At 47.9% G+C, this 24,264-nt stretch overlaps 1 protein-coding gene across 7 annotated transcripts in view; it reads left to right on the plus strand.

Annotated features, from left to right (window-relative positions):
* Positions 1-24,264, plus strand: part of NFAT5 (nuclear factor of activated T cells 5) — a 787,967-nt gene that overhangs the window by 340,731 nt on the left and 422,972 nt on the right. For all 7 annotated transcript variants that reach the window (XM_078670043.1, XM_078670045.1, XM_078670041.1 and 4 more), the window contains one exon: positions 5,334-5,526. In XM_078670043.1, coding sequence (XP_078526169.1) covers positions 5,334-5,526 — 193 coding nt within the window. The remainder of the gene's footprint in view (positions 1-5,333; positions 5,527-24,264) is intronic.

The following is a 24,264-nucleotide window of genomic DNA, read 5'->3' on the forward strand; positions in this document are numbered from 1 at the left end:
GAAATCATACATACAATAACGGTTTCCTAGATCAGAATGAATTATCTAGCCAGAGCAGTGTTAGACAATGTTCATGTCCCAGAGGTGCAAGTAGCAGACAAACACACTACTCTCAAACATCTACATACTAAGGGAAGTTATCTGATTGGAATCCCATTCCTAGGGGAAACAGCATTTACAACGCTGCCATTACTTCACGTTCCTTTACAACACGGTCGTTACAACGACCGCATTGTTATAACGCGATGCCTTTATATCGCAAGTCATTAGATCAACTTGCTGTAGGGGGTGCTCTAACCTAAGAAATAGTATAATTTAGTTGCACAGGCTGGAGTTGGAATAAAAGATTATACTATTCCTAATTCCAGCGCGCCCCCTACAGCAAGTCAATCTAATGACTTGCGTTCTAATAATGCTGTTGTTGTAACAACAGTGTTGTAAAGGAACGCAATGTAATAGAATGCATTGTAACATGCTATATTTATTGCTAGGCTCAATCCAGCTGAAATTCTGGATCCAAAGGTGTTAACCATGCACTATGCTATGCCGCCTTCCATTAATTCTGACAGGAAGTTGAGAATTTGAATCTTCCCCCATAGGATCTAGATTCCGTCTCACACACCAACCATCCATGCTATGCTAACTCATATCACTTAGTTGCAGAATCTGCCGACGCCTTCCTGATGAATGCTGAAGCATGCTCTGAAAGTCCTGGGGTATTCCAGTGATGCATGTAATCCACCACTCCATCAACCAAAGTATTCTCTCCTCTGCCAGAGGGTGTGATCTGCCATGAACGTGCTGCAGAATATGAGGAGTCCAGAAAATCGTAATCATTGAAAACTGGGGAAATGCTTTCCCTGTGATCTATCTCCTGTCTTGGAGAAACACGTACATGGATTCTGCCAGTGATCCCTGCCTCAAACTGAAGAATCATGGAAGTTGAACATCTGGTCATGATGCAAAGAAGCCCTACTTAGCATTGACCCCAGCGTGACATCAGTCTTTCGAACATCAAGGGGCTCAGCTTCCAGGCACCGAAATCCTTCAGGTACATAGAATTCCAATCTTCAGTGGAATTCAACTTCTCAGAAAGGTATTTTGTTATCCAGGCAAAAATGTCAGCAGTCCCTGGCCAAATCTGCCAGAGCTCTCGACCTTGTGCCCTAGACGATTTATGTATAGGACTTCTGATACATTGTCCATCTTCAGAAGGATGTCACAGGAGAATTTCTTTCATGAGGCACTTTACCGCAAAGGACCCTGTAAGGAGTTCTAGGCAGTTTGTGTAATAGACTCTCCTGAGGCGACCACTGGCCACCTGTTATGTTTCCGCATCCTACTACAAAATCTGGTGAGGAACCGATGATGGCCACACTCACGCCTGCATATGGTCTGGTCGCCACTGGAGTTGCACTTTGGGCTCTTATGACATCGGTCAGCACTGCTTTCACTTACTATACTGCTTGGTAGTGGAATGGTCCAGGATATATCGCCTGAATTGACAAAGGTGGCAGATCCACATCCACAAATCTTTTGGCCAAAGACCACCTTAGTTGACTGTTTTGCCTTGTTGAGTGACGAGATAGTATCTCAAACAGACTCCACTCCTTAATAAATAGGTTTCCAAAAAGTCACCCATCTTCTACTGCGCCAGCCTCTGTATTAGCCAGTTCCCCCAAATTGGGGTCCATTTAGATGAGGAGAGTGACAGCTCTCATTTGACAATGCACAATTCATGTTGCCGCATGAATACGACACGCTGTGCCCAGCCTGAAAGGGGCTATTTGATTGCCAGTGTCCTTTGCTTCCTCTGCCAGATCTGGGATTTTAGTTGAAGGGGCCAATATATCCAGTTCTGACATGCCCACCATGAACAATCAATGACATTGATAAATTTTGCTACTAAGATGGCCATTTTTCCATTTGTCAGGAGTGTTCCCTACTTGCCACTCAAATAGTGGTTGTGGGCATTCTGCTTTCAGTCTGCCCCTCCCCATTTCATCCAGAGGATCTCTGATTCCAGTTTTACGTACTCCAGCAGATTACGTTGCAGGGCCAAAAGTGATGAACACGTATGATGGACATTGTCTGGATCCAGCAGCCCATGCATGATTTTTGGGGTAATCCCTGCCCAGTCAGATTCTGGCACTATCTTGGGGTTTTTGGGACCACCCTTTGGTTGCCAAGGTCTACTTGGACCGGATCCATGTCCTGAATCATCATTCTGATCAGGGTCCCTCTGACTGTTCTCAATCACAGGTTTCCTCTGTGGAAAACATACACAGACTGTGAATGCCCTTCCGGGGCATTCACAGTCCACTTCCCAACTAACCTCAAGGGCCTGAGCTCATCTGTTTAAAAAGGACTATCTAAACCTTTCAAATGCATCGTGTTTGGTGGGTGGGGGGGGGGGGGGGGGGCGAGCAGGATTTATCAGACTTGGGCTTAGCCTTGTCACCAGTATTATGAACGCCCAGTGTTTCAAAGGTCCTAAAAGACCCAAAACCTTCCCACAGTGGGGTTTCATGCTGTGCTTGGAGACTAGCACCAGAATCTGTGTGGGTTCCGGAACAATAGAGAATGCCCTCTGTAGTGATGTGTTTGTCATCTACAGATTCCTTGTCTTCGGAACATTTTACTGTTCTCTCTGCATCCCCTCCTCAAAAGCCACCCTCTAAATTGCTGCATTGGTGTTCAACTCTTCTTAATGTTTATACTGGCAATCTAAGAATAATGATTCACCTTCTGGAGCAATCAGTGATAGGATTACACAGATTATTCTTGCACGGGCGAGTGAATCAGACCGAGTCCTGGGATGTGGTGCAGAGTATACTGCACTACAGACAGACTGTTGCCTTGCCAGAGAGTCCAATGGGAAGCCTACCTGATAGATGAAAAAGAACCTAAAAGGCTTTCAGCCTGTGAACTGTCTTTGCACTCCATATCTTTGGAAATTGTTTGCCGTTGTTTGGATCCGCAGCGCATCCTGACTAGATTCACCTGACATTGGGGGGAAGCCGAGATACGAGGAGAAGCAGTCCATGACTATGCACCTCTAGTGATACTGCTGCATTACTGTGCCTCACCAAGGAGAGGATCTCTGATGAAATCTGCCTCTGGGGTGGCGTGCATCCCAAAACTGTGCCCAGCATGTCACAGGCTCTCAAGGGAATTGCTGAAAGGCCCAACACACTAATCAACAAAAATACTGCACTCCTAGGCTTAACACTCTTAATTACTAAACAGTGATCAATACCAAGGCACAGAATTAGTGAGCAGTTCTTGGCTCCAAGGATCGTGACTAGGAATGGGCGATAAATTCTGATCAGCCAGCGGAGCCCACTCTGTTACCGTTGTGGTGCTGAGTTCCAGCAAAACTCCACCAACTGTCATGTGGCAGAGTTTTTCTCTCATGCGCCTCGCCAACAGTTGGTGAGCAGGAATTTATGTCCCCTAGTGTGATATTCAGGCACTAGGATGTCGTTTGCGGGGAGCAAGCTGCTGCTCGAGTAGAAAATCTACTTGAGCGGTCGCAAAGACGCAGCGCCCTCTTGCACACTGAGTACTGCAGTCCATGCTAATTTTGCAGCGCTGAACAAGCTCACAGAATTAAATATCAGCATGCAGTGCTCTTATGCATTGCCTGGTCATAATCCTTACTGCCAGATATCCACGTATGAATGCCTTTCTGCGTGTGTATGCAATTGCAATTTATACTTGTTTATTTGCTCACGAAGAGACATTCAACATCTCCCACCCTTCCAATGTTCTGGCTGTAGATGCTTTCTTGAAAGATATCTTTTGAGCCCAGTTAACACTAAAGCAACAAGAAATTTGCTAGTAAACCTCAACCACCTGGGGCTATGGCAAGCAAGACACTTAATTATTAAAAACCTTTTGATTAGTAGCTGTATTCAGAGACTTCAAAAAGGGGCCTTCTGTGGGGCAGGCAGGAATGCGGGATGAGAAATACTGCAGTGCCTTTGGGGTAGAGGGCAGGGGAGTACTATCTTACTCTTATCTATGGAGATGGCAGATTATCCAGTTCCATTTGAAGTCCTGCCTTCCTATACACCTTGTGCCCTGTGACCAGAAAATACAGTGTATCCAATTTTGTTAATATCCTCTCTGCATGCACTGAGGGATTGCCAGTACCGTTTTTGAGTGATCTCCTGTATACTCTGGGAAGTAGTGGCCAAAAAACTAGCATTTGGCCCTCAGAAAGGGATGTCAGACTCATGGATCCAGTAACAGCCTGAACCTTCCGATCACATAAATCGTTCACTCTGGCCACTGATCTATGGGAGAAGCATTTGTCCCAAGGGCAAAGAGATAGTTTCCAAATCCCCAGAGACACTTTTTGTTGTCTCATGTGTTCCAGATGGACTGGCATTTACATCAGTGTCCGAAGCTATCTCTGCTGTTTAATTCAGGGTTGTCTAATGTAGATCCAGCAAAACTATATCCATGTTAATTTTCTGGATAATCACTAAATATGTCACCTATCTCTGTTTAGATTAGTTATTTGTAGCTTTGATGTATATATTTCATTACCCTGGATGGAAGTTTGCCACCCCTCATAAAGTGAGTCTGATCTGAGTTACCAGGTAGCTGTGAGGAAGACTTTATGCTGCAGTTCCATACTCAAACAAAGGAAAGAAAAGACTATGAGGGGAGGCCCCCTAGACACTGTTAGAATTGTCAATGATTTCTAGAATGTGAAGGCAGCTCAGTGAACAACATTAATACACGAGACACGCTGCTGGCGTACTTATTGAAGAAGTTATTTAGATGTTGCTGCTCTAAGTCCACATTGGAGCACTTTCTTCATCTGGCAGGTTTGAAGTGGGTCTTACGGCACTTGAAATGGTTGCTGCCCTATTAAAGTGTGAGGGTGATATTAACTTCTTGAGACAACTGAAAGAGAAAAGAGCACTTTCGTGCCAGCTATCCTAGACGAGGTTATCAGGATCAGTAGTAGACTTTGATGTTGCAATTGAACTTTTTGCTATCTTCATAACATTCTGATCCATGTGCTGAAAGTTTTTGTTATGCTACATTAGTATTAATTCAGTGTTGGATGCACATAGTGCACAGTGTACTGTTACAAGTAATAAGTCGGACAAGTTATTTTTTAAAGAATATTCTTCCTTTGTTCTTCTCTGTACCAAAGACCCTAATTTACTCTTAGCTAATAACCGAAAACCCTTAACATACTCACTGTCATGTTTGCTGCTTTAGCTTCTTTTCCTATTTGTTGCATACCTGCAATTCTCTCCAGTCCAGCATTCTATATTGTTTCTGAGTTTCATGTTTTTACTTCTTTCCAGATCCTCTGAAAATCAGAAAGCACAGGTTGGAAAGAAGTGCCCAACCTTGTGTGGTCAGTATCCCAGTAAATGTGAGGGAAAAGAACTAAAGATAACTGTGCAGCCAGAAACTCAGCATCGAGCTCGGTATCTAACAGAAGGCAGCCGTGGCTCGGTGAAAGATCGGACCCAGCAAGGTTTTCCGACTGTAAAGGTAAGTGTCATTGGCTCCCGGCCTAATGGTGCACATTTGCTTGACAATTTTTACGCACCTAAAGAACCCCCTACATGACATTACCTCTGTTAGGTAAATTAGTCCTATAAAACATTTTAATGACAACATTTATTTCTACTGCCATGTTGTGTGCATGTGAATTATATATTAATACAGATGTGTGGGATATATGCTTTTTATTGCCATTGTTGAGTGTGGGGAGGAGCTTTTCACGAAAGGCGAAGCCTCGAGCAGCTCCTCCTCAAACACGAGAAATAAATTAAAAATTTCCCAACTATCTTAATGGAAAGTTTCAATTCTATTAAGGACTTGGAGGATTACGCTTCACCTTTCTACGCTTTATTACCAGCAGCCATAACAAAACAACAAGAACAGGCTCATTTTCCTGACTCTCTGGGGAAAAAGTCAAAGTTCCACTTAAGCATTGTCCAATCACATGGCCCCACAACATCTCCATAGTCCTTCATTGCTGCCCCCTCTTCCTCTTTCTTCCTGTGAAGTAGAACCTTTTAAAGGTGGAATCTGAAGGCCAGTCCGCTACGTTATGGATATCCTTCAACTGGGCTCAGAGGGATAAGGCCTTAGACGCCATGGCTCCTTTAACGGAGTGAGCCCCAAACAGTTTGGTAGCCACACCCACTTCTTGCATGGCCCATCTGATAGTATGATAAAATGGTAGGTGATGAGACTGCCCGGAAATGCTTCCTGAGTGCTGTTAGGAGTTGTCTCTTCCCATAAGGATTGATGGCCACCGTCATTGTCTCATAACTTTTTATGCATCTTACCACGCACAGTTTCGGGGAATCGGGAAAAGAATGGTAATTCACCATGCAAGAATTAACTTTGGTACGTCTTGAGTTAAAGAATATAACCCTCTCTGGGGTAAAAACTCTAACTATTAGGTCCAGTGCCCATACATTAGAGATTATATTAGAGACCCTGCGACATGAGACCAAACAAATCAGGGTAGCCAACTTGGCTGAAAGTTAATTCCGTGAAAGATATTTGTTAGATTTGCAGGACAAAATCATGTTAAGGACTTTGTTCATGTCACATAAGACAGAATAATGGAGTTCTGGCCGACTGGATAGACGGATGCCCTGTAACCGTTTCAGCATCAAGGGGTGTTCCCTAACTAGAGCATCGCCCACCAGTGTATGGCCAGCAGAAATTGCTGACCAAAAGGCGTTAATTGAGCTGTACGTAAGTCACTCCGAAGATAGGGATGTAAGAAATTTCAGAATGTGGACAACGCCTGCCCCCACTGGATCCAGGTGTCAATGGTGACACCAGCCTTACCATCTAGACCATGCCGACTTGTATCGTTTGATGGTACTATCGGCCCGGTCTAGGAAAGACATGGCTTGGTAGTTCGGGCTGGACTGTTCCCATGAGGCACAGGGTCAAGGCTGATTTGCATATAGCCATTGTCTGACCTAGGGTGGTGTGGAGTGCAAAAAAACGATGGATTTAGGCTCAGATCTTTGTACTGGGGTGAATGTAAGACATTGTTCTACATTCTGTCCATCAACTGTGGTTTTTGCAATTTTCACCCCGAGTGGGCTGGGTATGCTCAGACGTGAGTCCCAGGCTCTCCACATCACTGGAGTCAAGCTATCCAGGCTGAAGAAGACTGATAGCCAGAAACCGGTCCTTGGATGCTTGATTCCGATCTAGGAAAGACATGGCTTGGTAGTTCGGGCTGAACTGTTCCCATGAGGCACAGGGTCAAGGCTGATTTGCATATAGCCATTGTCTGACCTAGGGTGGTGTGGAGTGCAAAAAAAGATGTATTTAGGCCCAGATCTTTGTACTGGGGTGAATGTAAGACATTGTTTTACATTCTGTCCATCAACTGTGGTTTTTGCAATTTTCACCCCGAGTGGGCTGGGTATGCTCAGACGTGAGTCCCAGGCTCTCCACATCACTGGAGTCAAGCTATCCAGGCTGAAGAAGGCGGATAGCCAGAAACCGGTCCTTGGATGCTTGATTCCGGTCTAGGAAAGACATGGCTTGGTAGTTCGGGCTGGACTGTTCCCATGAGGCACAGGGTCAAGGCTGATTTGCATATAGCCATTGTCTGACCTAAGGTGGTGTGGAGTGCAAATAAACGATGGATTTAGGCCCAGATCTTTGTACTGGGGTGTATGTAAGACATTGTTCTACATTCTGTCCATCAACTGTGGTTTTTGCAATGGAAAGGAGTGAGGCAGACTATCACGAAAGTCTTTCCAATGATTCCTGTAATCCTCCAAGCCATAAGCAACTGAGAGACCTGAATGACCAGATAGTGGATAATACCCTCTGGATTTTCTAAGAGACCTGGAAACAAGGATAGAGGGATTGGAGAATCCCAAGAAAGTGCCAAACGAACTGTGTACCAGAAAGTCTCCAGGTCGGGGTCACAATGACCACATCCGCCATTTATCTCCTGACCTACGCTGACAGACGCATGATCATCGCAAATGAAGGAAAGGCATACCAGTGCTCGAGATGACCAATCCTGAAGGAAGGCATTCGTGATCGCTGCTTCCAGATCCAGACGGCAACTTAAGTATCTCGGAACTGGTGGTCCAAGCGGGAGGCAAATAGATCCACTGAGAATGGGGCCACCTTGCTTGGAGGGCTTGAAACAATGAAGGATGTAACCACCCATGGCTTGTGTCTTGGAGGGGGCGAGAGTGGCAATCTGCCACCCTGTTAGACACCCCTGGGAGGTGTTCATCCGTCATTGAGACTTGATTTTCCAGACAATAGTCCCAAAAACTGCAGGCCATGTCAGAGATTTTTGGAACTGGCCCCCTAGATAATTTATGTTGTGAACCATTGCCAGATTGTCCATCTTTAGTAGGAGGCAACACTGCACCTGGTCCTTGGTCCAACATCTGACTGTGAAGGAACCCAGCAGGAGTTCAAGGCACTTGATATGCATGGATCTTTCTTGTGTGGAGCAGTCTCCACACCTTGCTCCTCAACCCGAACAGCTTGCATCAGATTCAATCACCAGATCTGGACGGCAACCGAAGATGCTCGACCGTTCCACACTTCCATGTGGACCATCCACCATTAAATCTCCTCACGAGCTTCCTCCGAGAGGGGAACCACTTGGGAATAAGTTAGGCCATTCCTGAAGTTAGATGCCTTCAAGCGCTGCAGGGCACAATAGTGGAGAGGGTCTGGAAAAAGGGCCTGAATAGAGGAGGATAGCAGATTCACCACCCATGCGATCTGCCTCAGTGAAGTAAAAGCTTGCGCTTGATTTTTTTCAGCTTCTGGGAAGGAAGGCTGCGGGTGACGGAACAGAGTTCACCGCAAACCCTAGAAACACCAGGGACTGGGAAGAAATCAGGACTGATATGTTCTGATTGACAATAAAGCCCAATGACTTGTATACTGACAGAGACCAAGGGCGTTGATCCATGAAGAGGATGTTGTCGAGATATATTATTAGACGTATGAGAAACTCCAACACTGGGACAAATAACGTGGTGAAGCAATACTGGGAGGTTTAAGACAGAGGAAAGGGAAGTTAAGTGAACTCGCAACGTGCCCCATGCCACTGAAATTGGAGGAAGTGATGATGAGGGGGAAAGATGGGGATGGTAAGGAGGTGTCCTTTAAGTCTAGGTGCGCCATCCAGTCTTTGGGTAGGAGAAGGTCCCTGAGTAGGTTGATCCCCTCCATCTTGAAATAGCGGTAAACCAACCACTCATTGAACTCCTTTAGGTTTATTACCAGTCACTGTCCTCCATCCTGCTTGTGCACCAGAAGGAAATTGCTTGAAAAAAAACCTGGGATGTGGGAAAGTATCCACAATCGCTGCTTCGGTGGCCTGCTTTTGCGCATCAGTAGCATGGATGACCTCAGGACAGAGAGAAATTCCAGAACTTGCTGACGTCTAGATATTGTCCTCCCTTGTTGGAATATCCTCTGTTGGACGCCTATTGCTGTTTGCTGCCAGTCAAAGTGCTCTCCTCTTTGACCAGCCCCGGGGGTAAAGACCTTTTTAATGGATGCCTGGACTTTGTCCAGTGAGGTGAAAGTCTGCACGAACTTGCCCAGGTCTCGAATAAACAGGTCACTGAACAGGCCTCCCTGGACGACATGTCATGCCTCTGAAGTCGCAAGTACACCCAGGTTGGGATCAATTACCGTGGAGAGGGCACAGTTCGCATTCCCTTATTCGATGATGGCTCTTTGAGCCCAACCCGACAGGATCTCTGAGAAATCAAGAGACCACAGGACTTAGCATCTTCCGCCATATCAAGTATGCGGGTCAATGGCCCGACTAAATCCAAAAGCTAGCCTGGCAAGTCCACCTGGAATGACCAAACCCGTTTTAGGGTCGTGTACATACTTCCAGAAGTAGCCATGCGCTCATTGGTCTCTGGAGTTAGAGCCACCTTGTTCTCTAGAGAGTCGAGGGCAGTCCACCCTCAAGCAGTTTCTAATCTCCTTATCCAGCAGCTTCCAAAGCCGCGTTGCAACTTAGGCTGTGACCTTCTCAGATGGTGTCCACTCCGAAGAGCGAGAATGAATCCGTGCTTCTGGGTGCAGCACATCCAAATGCGAAGGATCACTACCTCTGAAAGAGTTGCCAGGTTTGGTGTCACAAGGGGAAGGATACCATGGGCTGATAGAGTGATTCTGCTCTGTGTCTGAGCCAGATGCTGACTCCAACTCTAGTTTGGGGGTGGGGGAGGGGAGGATGGGGTTGGGTACCCAAGGGTTCCAGAGACTGGAGTCCGGATGGACTTGCATGGGGGAGAGGGGTGGCGGTCTTGTGTGTCAGACATATTGTGGTCCAGGAACGCATATTTTAATTGATCAAATGTGCTCAGATCTACACCTTTCGCCCTTTTGACCTGGGGGATGGGGGGAGGCGATGCGGGTAGTTGAGGCCTACCCAGAGGTAAGAGTGGTTCACGCCCGAAGGGTCTTTGTCCCAGGAAGGGATATGTAGCAGTGTTACACATATTCAAGTAGCTTCTCCTCCAGGGGTACCCCCCGCCTGCATAACTGCCTTAGAGATGGAGGGGTTCATGACCTTGCAGAAATGGTAATCTACTGGGAGTTAAGTAACGTTTTCCTCCTTTACATAAGTCTCGTCCACATGGCTCATCCTGAGAAGTGGGTAAGTATATAATACAGGCTATACCTAGTATGCACCCTGGTACTCTAAGCAGATTTAAGGGGGAATGTGGAATGCTGGTGGGGGAGAGACTCTCAGCCCAATAGTAAGCCCAGTGGGCAAAAATGCATGGGAGCAGGCAGTGCTGACACCGAACACCCCCTGCAACCTGTGTGGTAATGGACTTGCCTGGTGTCACACTAAGGGAGAGCGCTGATCAAGCGCTACAAACACAGACTCTGAACGGGTGTCTAGCAGCCGGCAAAAACGAGGTCTCGGGCACTTTTATTTCCCTAACCTGCACACCTGGCCGGCCTCGCTAGATGTCCGTTGAAGTAGACAGTGCGGGCCAGCTAGTGTCAGCGAGACATGCCAAACGCATACTTTTTGCGGCTTCCCCCAGGAGCCTATGCTCACTTCGCATGAAAAGCAGCCGCGGAGGAACGACAGGTGTTGCCACATAAACAATTTTTCTAAACAGTATGCAAGCTTTATCGCACAATCCACAGTGAAACAGCAGAAATATACCATTAAAACTGCCCAAAAATAACATTAAGAAGCAGGCCAAAATCAGGGCACTTAACTGGTTACTGGAGCAGCGAAGGAAGAGGATACAGCGACAAAGAGCTATGGAGATGTTGTGGGGCCAAGTGATTGGAAAGTGCTGAAGTTGAACTTTGACATTTTCCCAAGGGATTTGGGAAATCTAGTCTGTTCTTGTTGTTTTGTTATGGCTGCTGTTAATAAAGCGTCGAAAGATGAAGCGTAATCCTTGCCTCCTGTCCTGACATAGAATTGCATATATCTGAAATAAACACGTAGTGATAGATTCCTTACCTTAGAATTACCCCAGGCGTCAGACTGTATCCGAAAAGTTTTCGTCAGTAGTACCCCTGCGCGTTGGAAGGTGGAGTCGTGCGGCTCTGCGTCCGTCGTTGCCATCGTTGTCACCGAGACGACATCGCGGCAGCAAGCGCAGATCTGGAGAGAGCAGTACCCCCAGTCACTTTTCGAGGCCTTTTTGTCTCTTTTTTTTTTGAGTCGATCGACTCTTGGTGCAGTAGGGATGCCCGGCTTGAACCCCGAAGGACTGTCATCGCATGATGTCAGTGACCGACCCGCACCGCGTGTGTTTTTACTGCCTGGGGCGTGACCCCTACCCCAAGTCGTGGCCCGAATGCTGGGCCATGGCGCTGAAGAGTTTGAGGGAGCGATTCTGAAAGTTGCTTGAAGTCCTGCAGTCGTCTCCGCGCCACTCAAGGTCCTGGTCCCTTGGGAGGTCGAGGGACTGGTCGCGGATCCACCACCATCGTTCATCGGGAACGAAGTCTTCGCACTCGGTGTCAGATAAGACGAAGCATTCCAAGAAGTCGTAGAAGCGCCATCGCTCTGATTTCCCCTCGCCGGACCATTGTGGACACGGTGCCGGAACGGTGTCGCTCGACGCAGATGGGGGATTTCTATCCCTATGTCCAGTCTCCTTATTTTCCGGCATGTTTATCAGCCTTCGGTGGAAGGGGAAAACTGGTAGTGGTCTGAGGACCCTCTCACAGCGTGATGTGAGTTTGACCGGTACTGGGCAGAGGCGTTGGTGGATGCTAGTGGTCTTGATACTTCTCCTGACCTTAGCGTGCTGTCTCCTCCTACCGTGGCTACGGAGGAGGGTGCAAGTTACGCAGTGGTGTTGCGTAGGGCGGCCGAGGCCCTCCACCTCAAGATCACTACAGTGGCTGTCAGGACTAACCTCCTGACAGAAGTGCTTCAGCTGGCGGCTCCCTCCGCCGGCGCCACTGCTGCCTTTTAATGATGCACTTTCAGATGTTCTTTTGGGCACCTGGTCCAGGCCCAACACAGGGGCTCCTGTGGATAGGAACGTGGCCCACGCCATCGCCCGGCCCCGGGCGACCCCATTTTCCTTTCCCAACACCCCACCCCTGAGAGCTTGGTTGGTCAAGCCTCTGCGTCCCGAGCGCATTCCCTCGCCACCACCGGATAGGGAATACAAGAAACTGGAGCAATTCGGTAAGAAGATTTTTTCTTCCCCCAGTTCAGGGCTGCGGTCTGTGAACACTGCATGCATTTTGGGCAGTTATTCCCACTCTGTGTTGAATACAGTGGCACGCGTGGTGCCTCAATGTCCGGAGGATGCCCGGACAGTGCTCTCTCAAGCTATTGTTGAAGGGAGGGATGCAGCCAAGTTCACCATTCGTTGTGGCCACCATTCGTTGTGGCCTTGATACCACCGACTCGCTGGGCATGGCGATTTCCAAGACTGCGCCGCTCCGTCGCCACGCCTAGCTGAGGACAACTGGCTTTCCTGGGGATGTCCAGAACACTCTGATGGACATGCCCTTTGATGGCATTCACCTTTTCGGCAACAAAGCAGATAGTGCGTTGGAGCGCTTTAAGGACTTGCGGGCTACGGCCAGGTCCCTGGGCCTTTTCGCCACATGCCCTCCTCCGCCTTTTGCTTTTCGCTCCTTTCATGGCCACGGAAGGGGAGCCCCAAAACGTTCGCTTCAGAGCCACAGGCCTGCACAGCAACAGTCACAGCGCGGACGTGGGATGCGCCGAGCCAGGCCAGGGGGCCAGTGGGCGGGTCAGTCCACCTCCACCCCAGCCACCACTGCCTCCAAACCTTCCTAGTCCGGTCTTTCAGGCCCATCAAACGCCAGTTGGCGGCAGGATTCACCATCAACTCCCCCACTGGCGCACCATCACTTCGGGCAGGTGGGTTTTACAAATAGTCCAAAGAGGCTACTCCTTCCCCTCTGAGACTACCCCTCCAGCCATGCCACCCCAGCACCACCACATGTCAGGGGATCACTTGGCACTTCTTCGACAGGAAGTCGCGGCCCTCTTGGCCAAGGGGGCCATCAAGCGCGTTCCTGCGCCAGATTTAGGACGTTGTTGTTACTACCACTACTTTCTGTTGCCCAAGGAGGACAAGGGCCTGCGTCCTATCTTGTACCTCAGGGACGTCAATCGCTTCCTCTGGAAGGAGAAGTCAAGATGGTGACTCTGGCTCAGGTCTTGTCTACCCTCGACCCTGGAGACTGAATGGTAGCGTTGGACCTGCAGGATACATATTTCCACATTCCCATCCTACCGGCCCTCTGGCGTTACCTGCGGTTTACGGTAGGCCACGAGCACTTTATTTACCGTGCTCCTCTTTGACCTTACCAGCGCCCCTCGGGTGTTCACGAAAATGATGGCAGTGGTCACAGCTCATCTGCGCAGCTCAGGGGTTCATTCTTCCCCTATCTCGATGACTGGCTGTTGAAGGCGGGCTCGCCCCGGACAGTCATCTCCCACCTCCAGACTACGGCCGACCTGCATTTGCTGGGGTTCTCCATCAGTGTGCCGAAGTCGCACCTGATTCCCTCTCAGAAGCTCCTCTTCATCGGAGCGGTTCTGGACATGGCGCAGTTTCGGGTCTATTCTCCTGAACAGCGTGTCCGGGACATTCGGGTTATGATTCCGATCTTTCAGCCCTTGTCCCGGGTTTCAGTCAGAATGACCCTGAGGGTGCTGGGCCTCATGGCCTTCTTCATCCTGCTGATCAATAATGCCAGGTGGCATATGGGGGCTCTTCAGTGTTACCTGAAGTTGCAGTGGGTGCAGCATCAGGGGAACCTGTCCGACTAAGTCCAGATCTCGAAGGGCTCTGCAGAACAATTGCAGTGGTGGCTCATGAACCGGCTGTGGGTCAGTGGCAGATCCCTCTCCCTTCCCCAACCGGAGCGCACAGTGGTGACGGATGCGTCCCACCTGGGATGAGGCAGCCACATGGGAGAGGCGGAGACCCGAGGCCTCTTGTCTCCGGCGGAGTCCAGGCTCCATATCAATCTTCTGGAGCTTCGGGCGATCAAACTTGAACTGAAGGCATTCCTTCCCTCTATCAAGGGGAGAGTAGTGCAGGTGTTCACAGACAACACCACCACCATGTGGTACTGCAACAAACGGGGTGGGGTGGTGGACCCTATGTCAGGAGGCTCTGCGACTCTGGACATGGCTAGAACATGGGGGCATTTTCCTGGTGGTTCAACATCTGGCAGGTTCACTGAATGCCAGGGCGGAAGAACTCAGCCACAGGTGCATGATGGATCATGCATGGCATCTTCACTCGAAGGTGGTGCAAGGTCTCTTTCAACAGTGGGAGCCTTGGTTAGATCTATTTGCCACCGAAGAGAACGCACAATGTCAGCAGTTCTGCGTATGGGAATATCCAAGGCGGCACTCGCTAGGCTACGCTTTTCGTTGCGAGTGGAGTTGAGGTCTGTGGTGCGCCTTTCCGCCTATACCACTTCTGCCCAGAGCGCTGAAGATCAGGTGCGACCAGGCCCAAGTTATTCTTGTGGCTCCGGACTGCGCTCGAAGAGTTTGGTATCCTGAGCGACTCAGTATGACCATCGATCCCCTGATTCGTCTGCCTCTTCGGGAGGCTCTTATGTTGCAGCAGGAGGAGACGGTCCTCCACCCGAACCTGTCCAGTCTCCACCTCTTTGCATGGAGATTGAGCAGTGGCAGTTGATTCCTTTCGACTTTCCTACTGAAGTCTGTGATGTCATTCTGGCAGTCAGGTGTCCCTCCACTAAGTTGGTATACGCCTGCAGATGGAACAAGTTTGTGGCATGGTGCACAGCAAAGGCTGTGGATCCTCTTTCTGCCCCTCTTTCTGAAGTCTTATTGTTCCTTCTTTCTTTGGCCTAGTAGGGGTCAGCTCTGGGCACTAACAAGGGCTACCTTTCTGCTATTTCAGCCTTCCTTTTAAAGTCCCCTGTTATAGATAGATTCCTCAAAGGCATTACACATCTTTTCCCTCCTATTCCATTCGTAATGTCACAGTGGGACTTGAACCTGGTTCTCACATATTTCACGTGTGCTCCCTTTGAGTCTCTTCACAACTGTCCTCTTCAGCTGTTAACCTTGAAGACTGCTTTCCTGGTTGCCATCACCTCTGCCAGGAGAGTGAATGAGCTCCAGTCTTTCTTGTAAACCTCCTTTTCTGTCCATTGCTCTCTGCCAAAGGTTGTCACTGCTTTTCACATCGGGCAGACTATCATTTTGCCCACTTCTTTCCGCCTCTGTATCCTTCCAGAGTGGCTCCACCGTCTGGACCCAAAACGTGCACTCTCATTTTACCAGAATCGCACACAACATTTCCGGCTAGATTACCAACTCTTTGTTGGCTACGTTGGCGCCAACAAAGGTCGAACCGTACCCAAGTATGAGTCGTCTTTTGTATTACAGCCTGTTATTCTCTGGCAAAAAAGGAGCCTCCAGTCGGGTTGCCTGCCCATTCTACCAGGGTGACGGCGTCTACTATGGCTTTGGGACGTGGTGTCCCCTTACAAGACATCTGTCAGGCAGCTACGTGGGCCTCGTTGCACACTTTTACTAAGCACTATTGCCTGGACAGCCAAGTCCAGAGAGACCGTCTCTTTGGCCGTTCTGTTCTCTGGGATTTCGTGGTGTGATCTTGGTTCGCAGACCCACCACCGGGGTTGGTATTGCTGGGGGTATCTATTCTAAGGTAAGGAATCTATCACTGCGTGTTTCTTTCAGATGAACAAGTTGCTTACCTTTGGTAACGATATATCTGTAAGAAACATTAGTTAGTGATAGATTCCTTACCGCCCCACCCATCCTCCCCGCTCTGCGAACTGATTTCCAGGGTTAAGGACATCCCTTTCAGGGCCCTAGTTTCAGTGCACCAGTGGTCAGTTTCCTGCATGGCTCTGCGTTCCTGGCGCGGAAAGTCGTGCACAGAACTGACGTCAGCATGCTAGGGAGTCATCTAAGTAGCTGCCGCAACGTCATCTCGGCAACCACGATGCCAACAACTGACGCGGAGCCGCACAACGCTACCTTCTGACGCGCAGGGGTACTGCTGATGAAAACTTTCGGGATCCAGTCTGACACCTGGGGGTAAGTCTAAGGTAAGGAATCTATCACTAACGAATGTTTCTTACAGATATATTGTTACCGAAGGTAAGTAACTTGTTCTACACTACGTTAACATATTGCACCTGCCAGTAGTTTGCCATGCTGTTTCATCAATCAGTCAGTGGCTTGTAAAGCGCTTCTACTCACCCGTGAGGGTCTTAAGGCGCTGGGGGGCTGCTGGTCGGACTTGGTGGAGGAGCATTCAGAGAGCCAGGTCTTGATGTCCTTCCTGAATTGGGTTAGCATTGCTGATTGCCTGAGGTACAGGGGTAGGGTGTTCCAGGTCTTGGCGGCGAGGTAGGAGAACAACCTTCCTCCGGTTCTGGTCTTGTGGATCCTGGGATGTAGGCGAGGGTGAGTTCGGAGGATCGGAGTTGTCTGGCAGGTACGTGGAATGTGAGGCGGTGGTTCAGGTACGCTGATCCTTTGACGTGTTTTGGGCCTTGTAGTCGTGAGTGAGTACCTTGAAAGGTACTCTCTTGTTGACTGGGAACCAGTGGAGTTGTTGGAGGTGTTGCGTGATGTTGGTGTGGTGGGGGATGTCTAGTTCTGGTCTGGCGGCAGTGTTTTGGAAATTCTTTAGTTTCTTGAGCTGCTTCTTGGTGACGCTGGCTTAGAGTGCGTTGCCGTAGTAGAGTCTGCTGGTGACTAGTGCATGGGTGACAGTCCTTCTGGATTCTGTGGGGATCTCTCTCAAAGTCTTCCGGAGCAGGCAGAGCCTGTGGAAGCAGGCTGAGGAAACACTGTTGATTTGGCGGTTTCATATGATACAACAAAACATGTTTCTTTGTAAAGGGCACTTTAACTCAGAGGGGTATCTTGGCGCTGAATAGCAGACGTTTATGGTTACCCTACTCAATGGTACTCATTTTATCAACCTCAGAAAGGCTTCCCAAAAAATTCTACCTTCGCCATTAAGTTAGGAATAGCCACCTCAGGGTTAACTATGTAAAGTATAAGATCGTTTGCATACAAAGCCAATTTTGCCACTAAGCCTGGGTATAAGATAAACAGAGGAAAGCCCGAAGTTATGGAATGGAATCAGCCTAGGCAAACCCCCGGGATTAAGTCGCGAATGCGCTATTTGGGTATTATAATCACGCAGAAATTAGCTGAAGTGCCTAGTATGAACTGGAAGAAGACAAGTCAAGAATTTGTGAGACTGTTGGTTAGGTGGGCGAACCTACCCAATAACATATACGGCAGGGTTAACCTCATCAAAATGATTATCCTTCCTAAGATTACGTTTTTTTAACTCTAAACCCTTACCTTTTGATAAAGGAGAGGTAGATAAATTGCATCCAGGAAAAAGCTGTTTCCTCTTCCAACCCTTCACAGGTGTGCCCGTAGCAAAGAAAGGATCAGGACCGGCAGCAGTTATTTGGCTTAATTATTGGACCCCTCTGGGACTTTGACTCCAATCGACCAACTTTATCCACACATTCCCCTGACTGCTAGGAAAACAGGCTATGTCAAACTGACTTGTAGCTATTATATTTTTAATACAGTCCCTGTACTCCCTCCTTCTGCAGCTCTAGTTCCAGGCATTATACAGCTCTTATTTCCCCTGTTGGTACTTTTCAATATCGTAGAATGCCGTTTGGCTTAGCCTTGGCGCCATCTTTTTTCAGAGAATTATTTACCAGTTCTTCAGAGAAGAATCTTTGCAGCATTTAAAGAGGAGCACAAAGTCATCCTAAACCAGGTTTTGAATATTTTTCAGGAAAAGGGGGTGGTCCTGAAAATTGAGAAATGTGACATTGACCCAAATATTCCACCTTATTTTTACCATATTGTTTCTGGTGACAGAATTGAAAAATTAGCTGGTTTAGTCAGTGCCATAATTGATGCATCTCCAACTTCTGGTAAGACTGGGCACAAATCCTTCATGGATTGTATGAATTCTATGCCACTTTCTTTCCAGACTATGCTTCACACATCAAGCCTCTAACAATGCTTTTGTATAAAAATGCTCCTTTTAAGTGGTCAGTCTGACAAGAGTCTTGTGCTTGGTTAAAAAAAAAAGTTGGAAACACGAAAATTCTAAAAGCTTTTGACCCAAACTTGCCATGTTTTGTCACAGTCGAAGCCAGCAATTATGGTTTGGGGCCATCCTCACCCAATGTTATGGCAATGGTGAGAATGCAATTGGATATGCTTCTGGGGTTTTAAGAGGTATAGAGATACCTTTGAGAGGGAATGGTTGGCTTTGTAGGAGAGTAGGGTCTGCTTCGTATGGATACCCCCACTTTTTGCTGTGTTTCACTGGCTTTTCGACTTTAGTATGGCTGTGGTCCTGCTAATCAGCCCCACCGCTGTTCTCTCTCTAAGTTGATACCATGTACTATAGGTACATACCAGATTGGTTACTGGGTCACCCTTATGAGTCCCTGTATATGGCCCCATAGGTACCCAGGGTAGAGGTACCCCAGAGGCCTACCAGGGGCTGAAGCATGTATTGTGCCACACCTGGTTAGCCTTCCAAACTGACACCACAGGTCTGCACTCGCAGCCTGGGTAAGGTGGTGTAAGCACCCCTTACTTAGATATAGTATACCTATATCTACCTTTACATATAGACACATAGTAACCTATAAGTCACTCCTATGGCAGGCCTTGACAATCCTGAAGGCTGAGTGCTTGGTTTTGTGTGAGAGGTTGCCCTAGCATGAGCTGAGCCCCACTGCAGCTTTCGGAACCATCTCCTTATAGCTGTTCTATGATATAGCCATACTATATGCTCTTAAGTGCATTATAATCCTCGCCGTTAATGCTAACTTTGGTTTGGCTTTATCAAAACATGTCGTGTAAGGTGTCAAACACTTTTGAATACCAACCCCCCCCTCCAGTTCTGGTGGTGGGGGTAGCATTCTACCCTTCTAGAGGGAGAAGACATGTACACACTGGTAAACCCGGTTAACGTTAAACAGAGCCCCAGCATCACAAAATGGATGCTGCTGCCACAGACACAAGTCTGCCCTCCTGCTGCAGGACGAAACTCCTGCAGGGGAGGTCTGGACAATAGGTTTCCTGTCCAGGGAGGTGCTAGCACCTCCCCAGACAGGCTTTAGTGTATTGGGGCAGGGTGGGTTGCATTCAGTGAAGGCTTTCCAGACACTGCCTGATGCACACGAGGTGCTCCATGCATTTCCCAGTTTAAACTTGTTGCTGGGGCACTCAGCCCCAGCTCAGTTGTGAAACTGGACAAAGGGGAAGGGGTGTAACCACCCCCTCCCCAGGTCCACCCATAGGAGGGACCTTATAGTTAGTCCAACCCCTAAACTTGCTATAAGAATAGGATCCCAGTCCCTAGGATTTTAGATTACCCTGGACGAAACTCTGCAACATACACCTTCGACATTCCATATCGACTGGAAGACGGAATAAATGTCCCTTGTGGTCAAGGAGTGGCCACCCTGTTCAAACAGGCAAGAAAAGCATCTTTGCCGGTCTGCATTTTCGAGGCTCCCACCGGATCCCGAAGAATCTGCGACACAGGACACCGACTTCCAGACATCTGAGGCTGACCCGAGCTTCCAGCAAAGCTGAGACCCGTAGCTGACACGAGAGACGTGGGACCGGAACTCCTGGACATCCTGCATTTTTGCACCTGCGCCTACTTCCAGAGGTATCCCGAAGTTGTGCATTGAGTATTTGAAGCCCCTGCCCCGAGCACCTTTTGCACTGAAGTACAGAGGCCAGCACTCCACGAGTGACCTGTGAGTCCCCTTTCTTCCCCGCCGCTCGAGGCCCTTTCGTGGTTCCTAGTCCGTTGGCTAGTGAGCCCCCACGAAGGCCAATCCTTGATTTCTTGAGCTTTCCTGGTTGCTCCAGACGTGCTCTCACTCCTCCCCAAAGGAGGAGTCCCTCAGACCTTGCTGGTCTGAACCGAAGCCAATCTTGTCATCTTGCATGGGTTGCTGTTGCCAAGGCTTGTTGGGTCCAATCCAGATTCTGACGCTGCAGCACTCGACATCCTCCGTGGGACAGCTCGAATCCTGCTCCTGGTCGTCGTCGACCCCTCCTGGTCCTCGTGACTGAAGAGTCAAGCTTCACCTTTTTCACCTGAAATGACCCGACATTGGTTGGCATCTTCCTATCGCCATCCTGGTCACTGGCTAGTGACCCAGACACTGTCCCCTCTGCTTTCAGGTTCTTCACAGCTCCGATCCACTCTTGGATCCACCCGGACACTTTTCCTCTGGTCGCCTGCAGCATTTCTTCGCAGCTCTCCATAGGAATCGACGACGAAACCCGACACCAAAAGACACCTATGCACCCTGCTTCCCTGGGTGAGGTAACACGAGTACTCTGGTGCTCCCGTGGGTAAGGGCCGGTTAGACTGGTGCAAGTTGCCCACTAGAATAGTGGACATCATATGCCAGGCCAACTTCTCACAGGCTTTTTGGGGGCTCATATAGGACTTTAAACCATATATTTTGGGCACTAAACTACAGACCCATCATAAAGCTCTGGTGGCTGTTCTGAGTGGTGAAAAATATCAAAGAACAGACGCCAAGAATTTCAAGTGTTTTCCACTAAACTCTTGAAATATCACTTTGATATAGTGCACATCCAGGAGGCAAAGAATGTAAGAGCAGGCATGTTGTCCAGGTTTCTGTCTGAAACTGTGGTGGTGGATGAAATTGAAGATCATCAAGATGAGAATTGTTTAATTGCTGACTTGAATCTTGAAGATTTGTGTACCATTTCGGAGTCTGAGTGGAAGGCTGCAATGGTAATTAATGAGAACCTCACATTTGTAATGGCGTATGTGACTAATGTGTGGCCAACTGAGAAATTGATAGAGCAGTCTTGCCAGTCTTTTTGGAAAATGTGCAATGAGTTGTCAACTGAAGATGGGATTTTGGTCAGAGCTGAGAAATAGGTACCATCTGTTAGTTTGAGGGACAAGTTGATCATTGTAGCTCTCGAGGGGCATCTAGGACACACTTTTACCAAACACAGGTTAAGACATACGTTCTAGTGGCCTTCCATGGACAATGAGGTTGATCATTTTGTTGGAGTGTGTTATTTGTGCCAGCTCAGAAAAGAGTTTAATTGAATGTCCATCTAAAGCTTGGGAGAAGGCTGGTGGGGACCTGGTGGGTCCCTTCAACAGATTATCCTGTCAGTTCAGGTTTGCATTGGTGGTGGTGATCTGTGTACCAAGTGGCCAGAGGTTATGTTTCTTGTTGAGTCAAATGCTAAAGCGGTTATTGAATTTTTTTAAGATATTTTTTTTAAGGGAAGGTTTTCCTCTGTTTTTAGTTTCGGACAGTGGTGTTCGATTTGTGAATGAAGAAGTTGACAGGTTTTTAGGTCGAGCCTTATCGCAGCTCTCTTAGGAGAGGGCCGCTTGGAGCTGACCAGCACTTTGCGCATCAGAGAGCAAGCTTGTGCTCCAAGTCCTAACATTCCATTGGCCTTTGTGTGCGTCTTTGTAAAAAGACAGCACTCAATTGGCCAAAGGTGTCTTTTTGTCCCAATGTTGACGCCCACGGCCTAATGCTTGCGGTTACCAGCACGGGCGGCATCTGTTTTGAATTATCGTGCCCAGACACGTGCGTGATAATTGAAAACAGATGGGCTGCTTACTCTCTCTCGTGTGCGCGCCCTCTTTCTTTTGTTTCCCTCTCACTTACGCTCTGTAATCTTGGCCCCGTCGCCTTCCTCCTACTCTTGTAAAATGTTCGATGCATAGTGTTTACCAGTGGTAGAAGTGGGCGGGGACGGAAGGGCACGGCATGCCCCTACTTCTAGAAATTATTCCAGTCCGTTCCCCTACTTCTTACTTTCAAAAACGCATCCCGGGACGGCAAGAATAGTTCTACTTAATAAAAACTATAACTTTTTTCTTTCAGCTTTCAGGGTCTGCTCGCACTTCTCTGTTAATCTCCAGAGGTAGCAGCAGCCCCTCCCTGAGCTCTCACAGGCTGATGGCAGGCCCATTGTCCTTCCAATTAAGGCTGATGACCCCCTTTCGAATGACAATGCGCCCGCCGTAAGCTATTAGCATGTCATGTGCCACTGAGATTGAAGTTAGTGATTACAGAGGAGCTTTCCGTGAAAGAGCGCTTAGACGCCTCGTTGGGGGTAGTAAGCACCATATAAATGCAATTACAATACAATAATTGTGTCATGTTATGTGAGAAGGCCTGAAAAAAATGCCTTTTCTGTGTATAGGGTTAATCAATTTTTTTTTTTTTTTACACTGATGCACTGAAATTTTTTGCACTGTTCCTCAGGAAGGCAACCCAGTACAATCAAAAGAGACTGGGAAAAACTATTTGTCTATATTCCCTCTATGCTGACTTTGTTTGTCTGAGACTACAATGGCTACAGATCTGATTTAAATCGTTAAGCAGCGCAGATCAGTATAGCTTTGTATCTCCTCGTAAAGGGCCTGTGTGCTGGGGAATCTCTCGTTGTGACGCTACAGTGGCTCTGACAATATGATCCCCCTTGACACCCATACGACCAACTTTTCATGACCTTCCATCACTCACAGCACAATTGGGGCAGGGTTTTAAGTGGGTTGTAAAAACTGGGGGGCTCTCAAAGGGACGTGGCCGATATAATTAAGGATGTGGCTGAAAACATTTATGCTAAAAATATGTGCCCAGCGTAATGTGCTGCCCGACTTGTATTTTGCTGCTTCTGTTATTGCCTCCACATATATAATACAACAAGTAACATTACACCTACAAAAAGCCAGGACTATTGGCTTTGTCAAAGGTTGTTGGTTGGAAAAGATAAAGGGCCATATGTATCAAGATACACATTTGCCATTTTCAAATAGCGATTTTTAAGAATCGCAAATAGGTATGTGTACAAAATCGAATTTTTTTTGCGATTTCCTAAAATTCCTTAATTGCGATTAGCAATTTGCGAATCGCAATTAAGGAATACTTTCCCATTCATTTCTATGGGCCAGGAGGACCATAGGAATGAATGAGAAGTTATTCTCAATTTGCGATTCGCAATTTGCTAATCGCAAATTGAGAATAATTTCAAGGGTGCGGGGGTGTCCAAAGGACACCCTGTTGCACCCCTGAAATATGCATGGGTGCACATGTGGCACACATACATGCCCTAAGGGCATGTACGTGCGTCACATGGCACTTTGAAAAATGCATAAATGTGCATTTTTCAAGGAATTCGCAACTTACCACCAACTAGAAGTTGGTGGTAATTTGCGATTCCTTAAGGACATTTTGCAATTTTTTTTGGCTTCATACATTGCATTTAAGGAATCGCTAAATTTTCGATTCCTTAAATGCAATTGCAAAATAAGGAATCGCAAATTTTGCGAATCCTTATTTTGCACCAGATTTTGCTTAATACATACAATTTAGCAAATTCGCATTTCGGCCTTTGCAAATGCGAATTTCCTTGATACATATGGCCCAAATATACTACATTCATACAACTATGGCTTTGTTGTATATAATATTGAAAATGCTTTAGTTTCCGATTGAAAATGCTTTAGTCTCCGACTGAGGCTGATTACCCCCTTTCGAATAACAATGCACCCGTCATTTGCCTTTACCATGTCATGTGCCAGTGAGATTGGAGTTAGTGATTACAGAGGAGCAGGCGCAGTGATGGGGCAGGAGCAGTGATGGGGCAGGAGC

The sequence above is a fragment of the Lissotriton helveticus genome, chromosome 12 (genome assembly GCF_964261635.1).
Source record: "Lissotriton helveticus chromosome 12, aLisHel1.1, whole genome shotgun sequence".
NCBI lineage: Eukaryota > Metazoa > Chordata > Amphibia > Caudata > Salamandridae > Lissotriton > Lissotriton helveticus.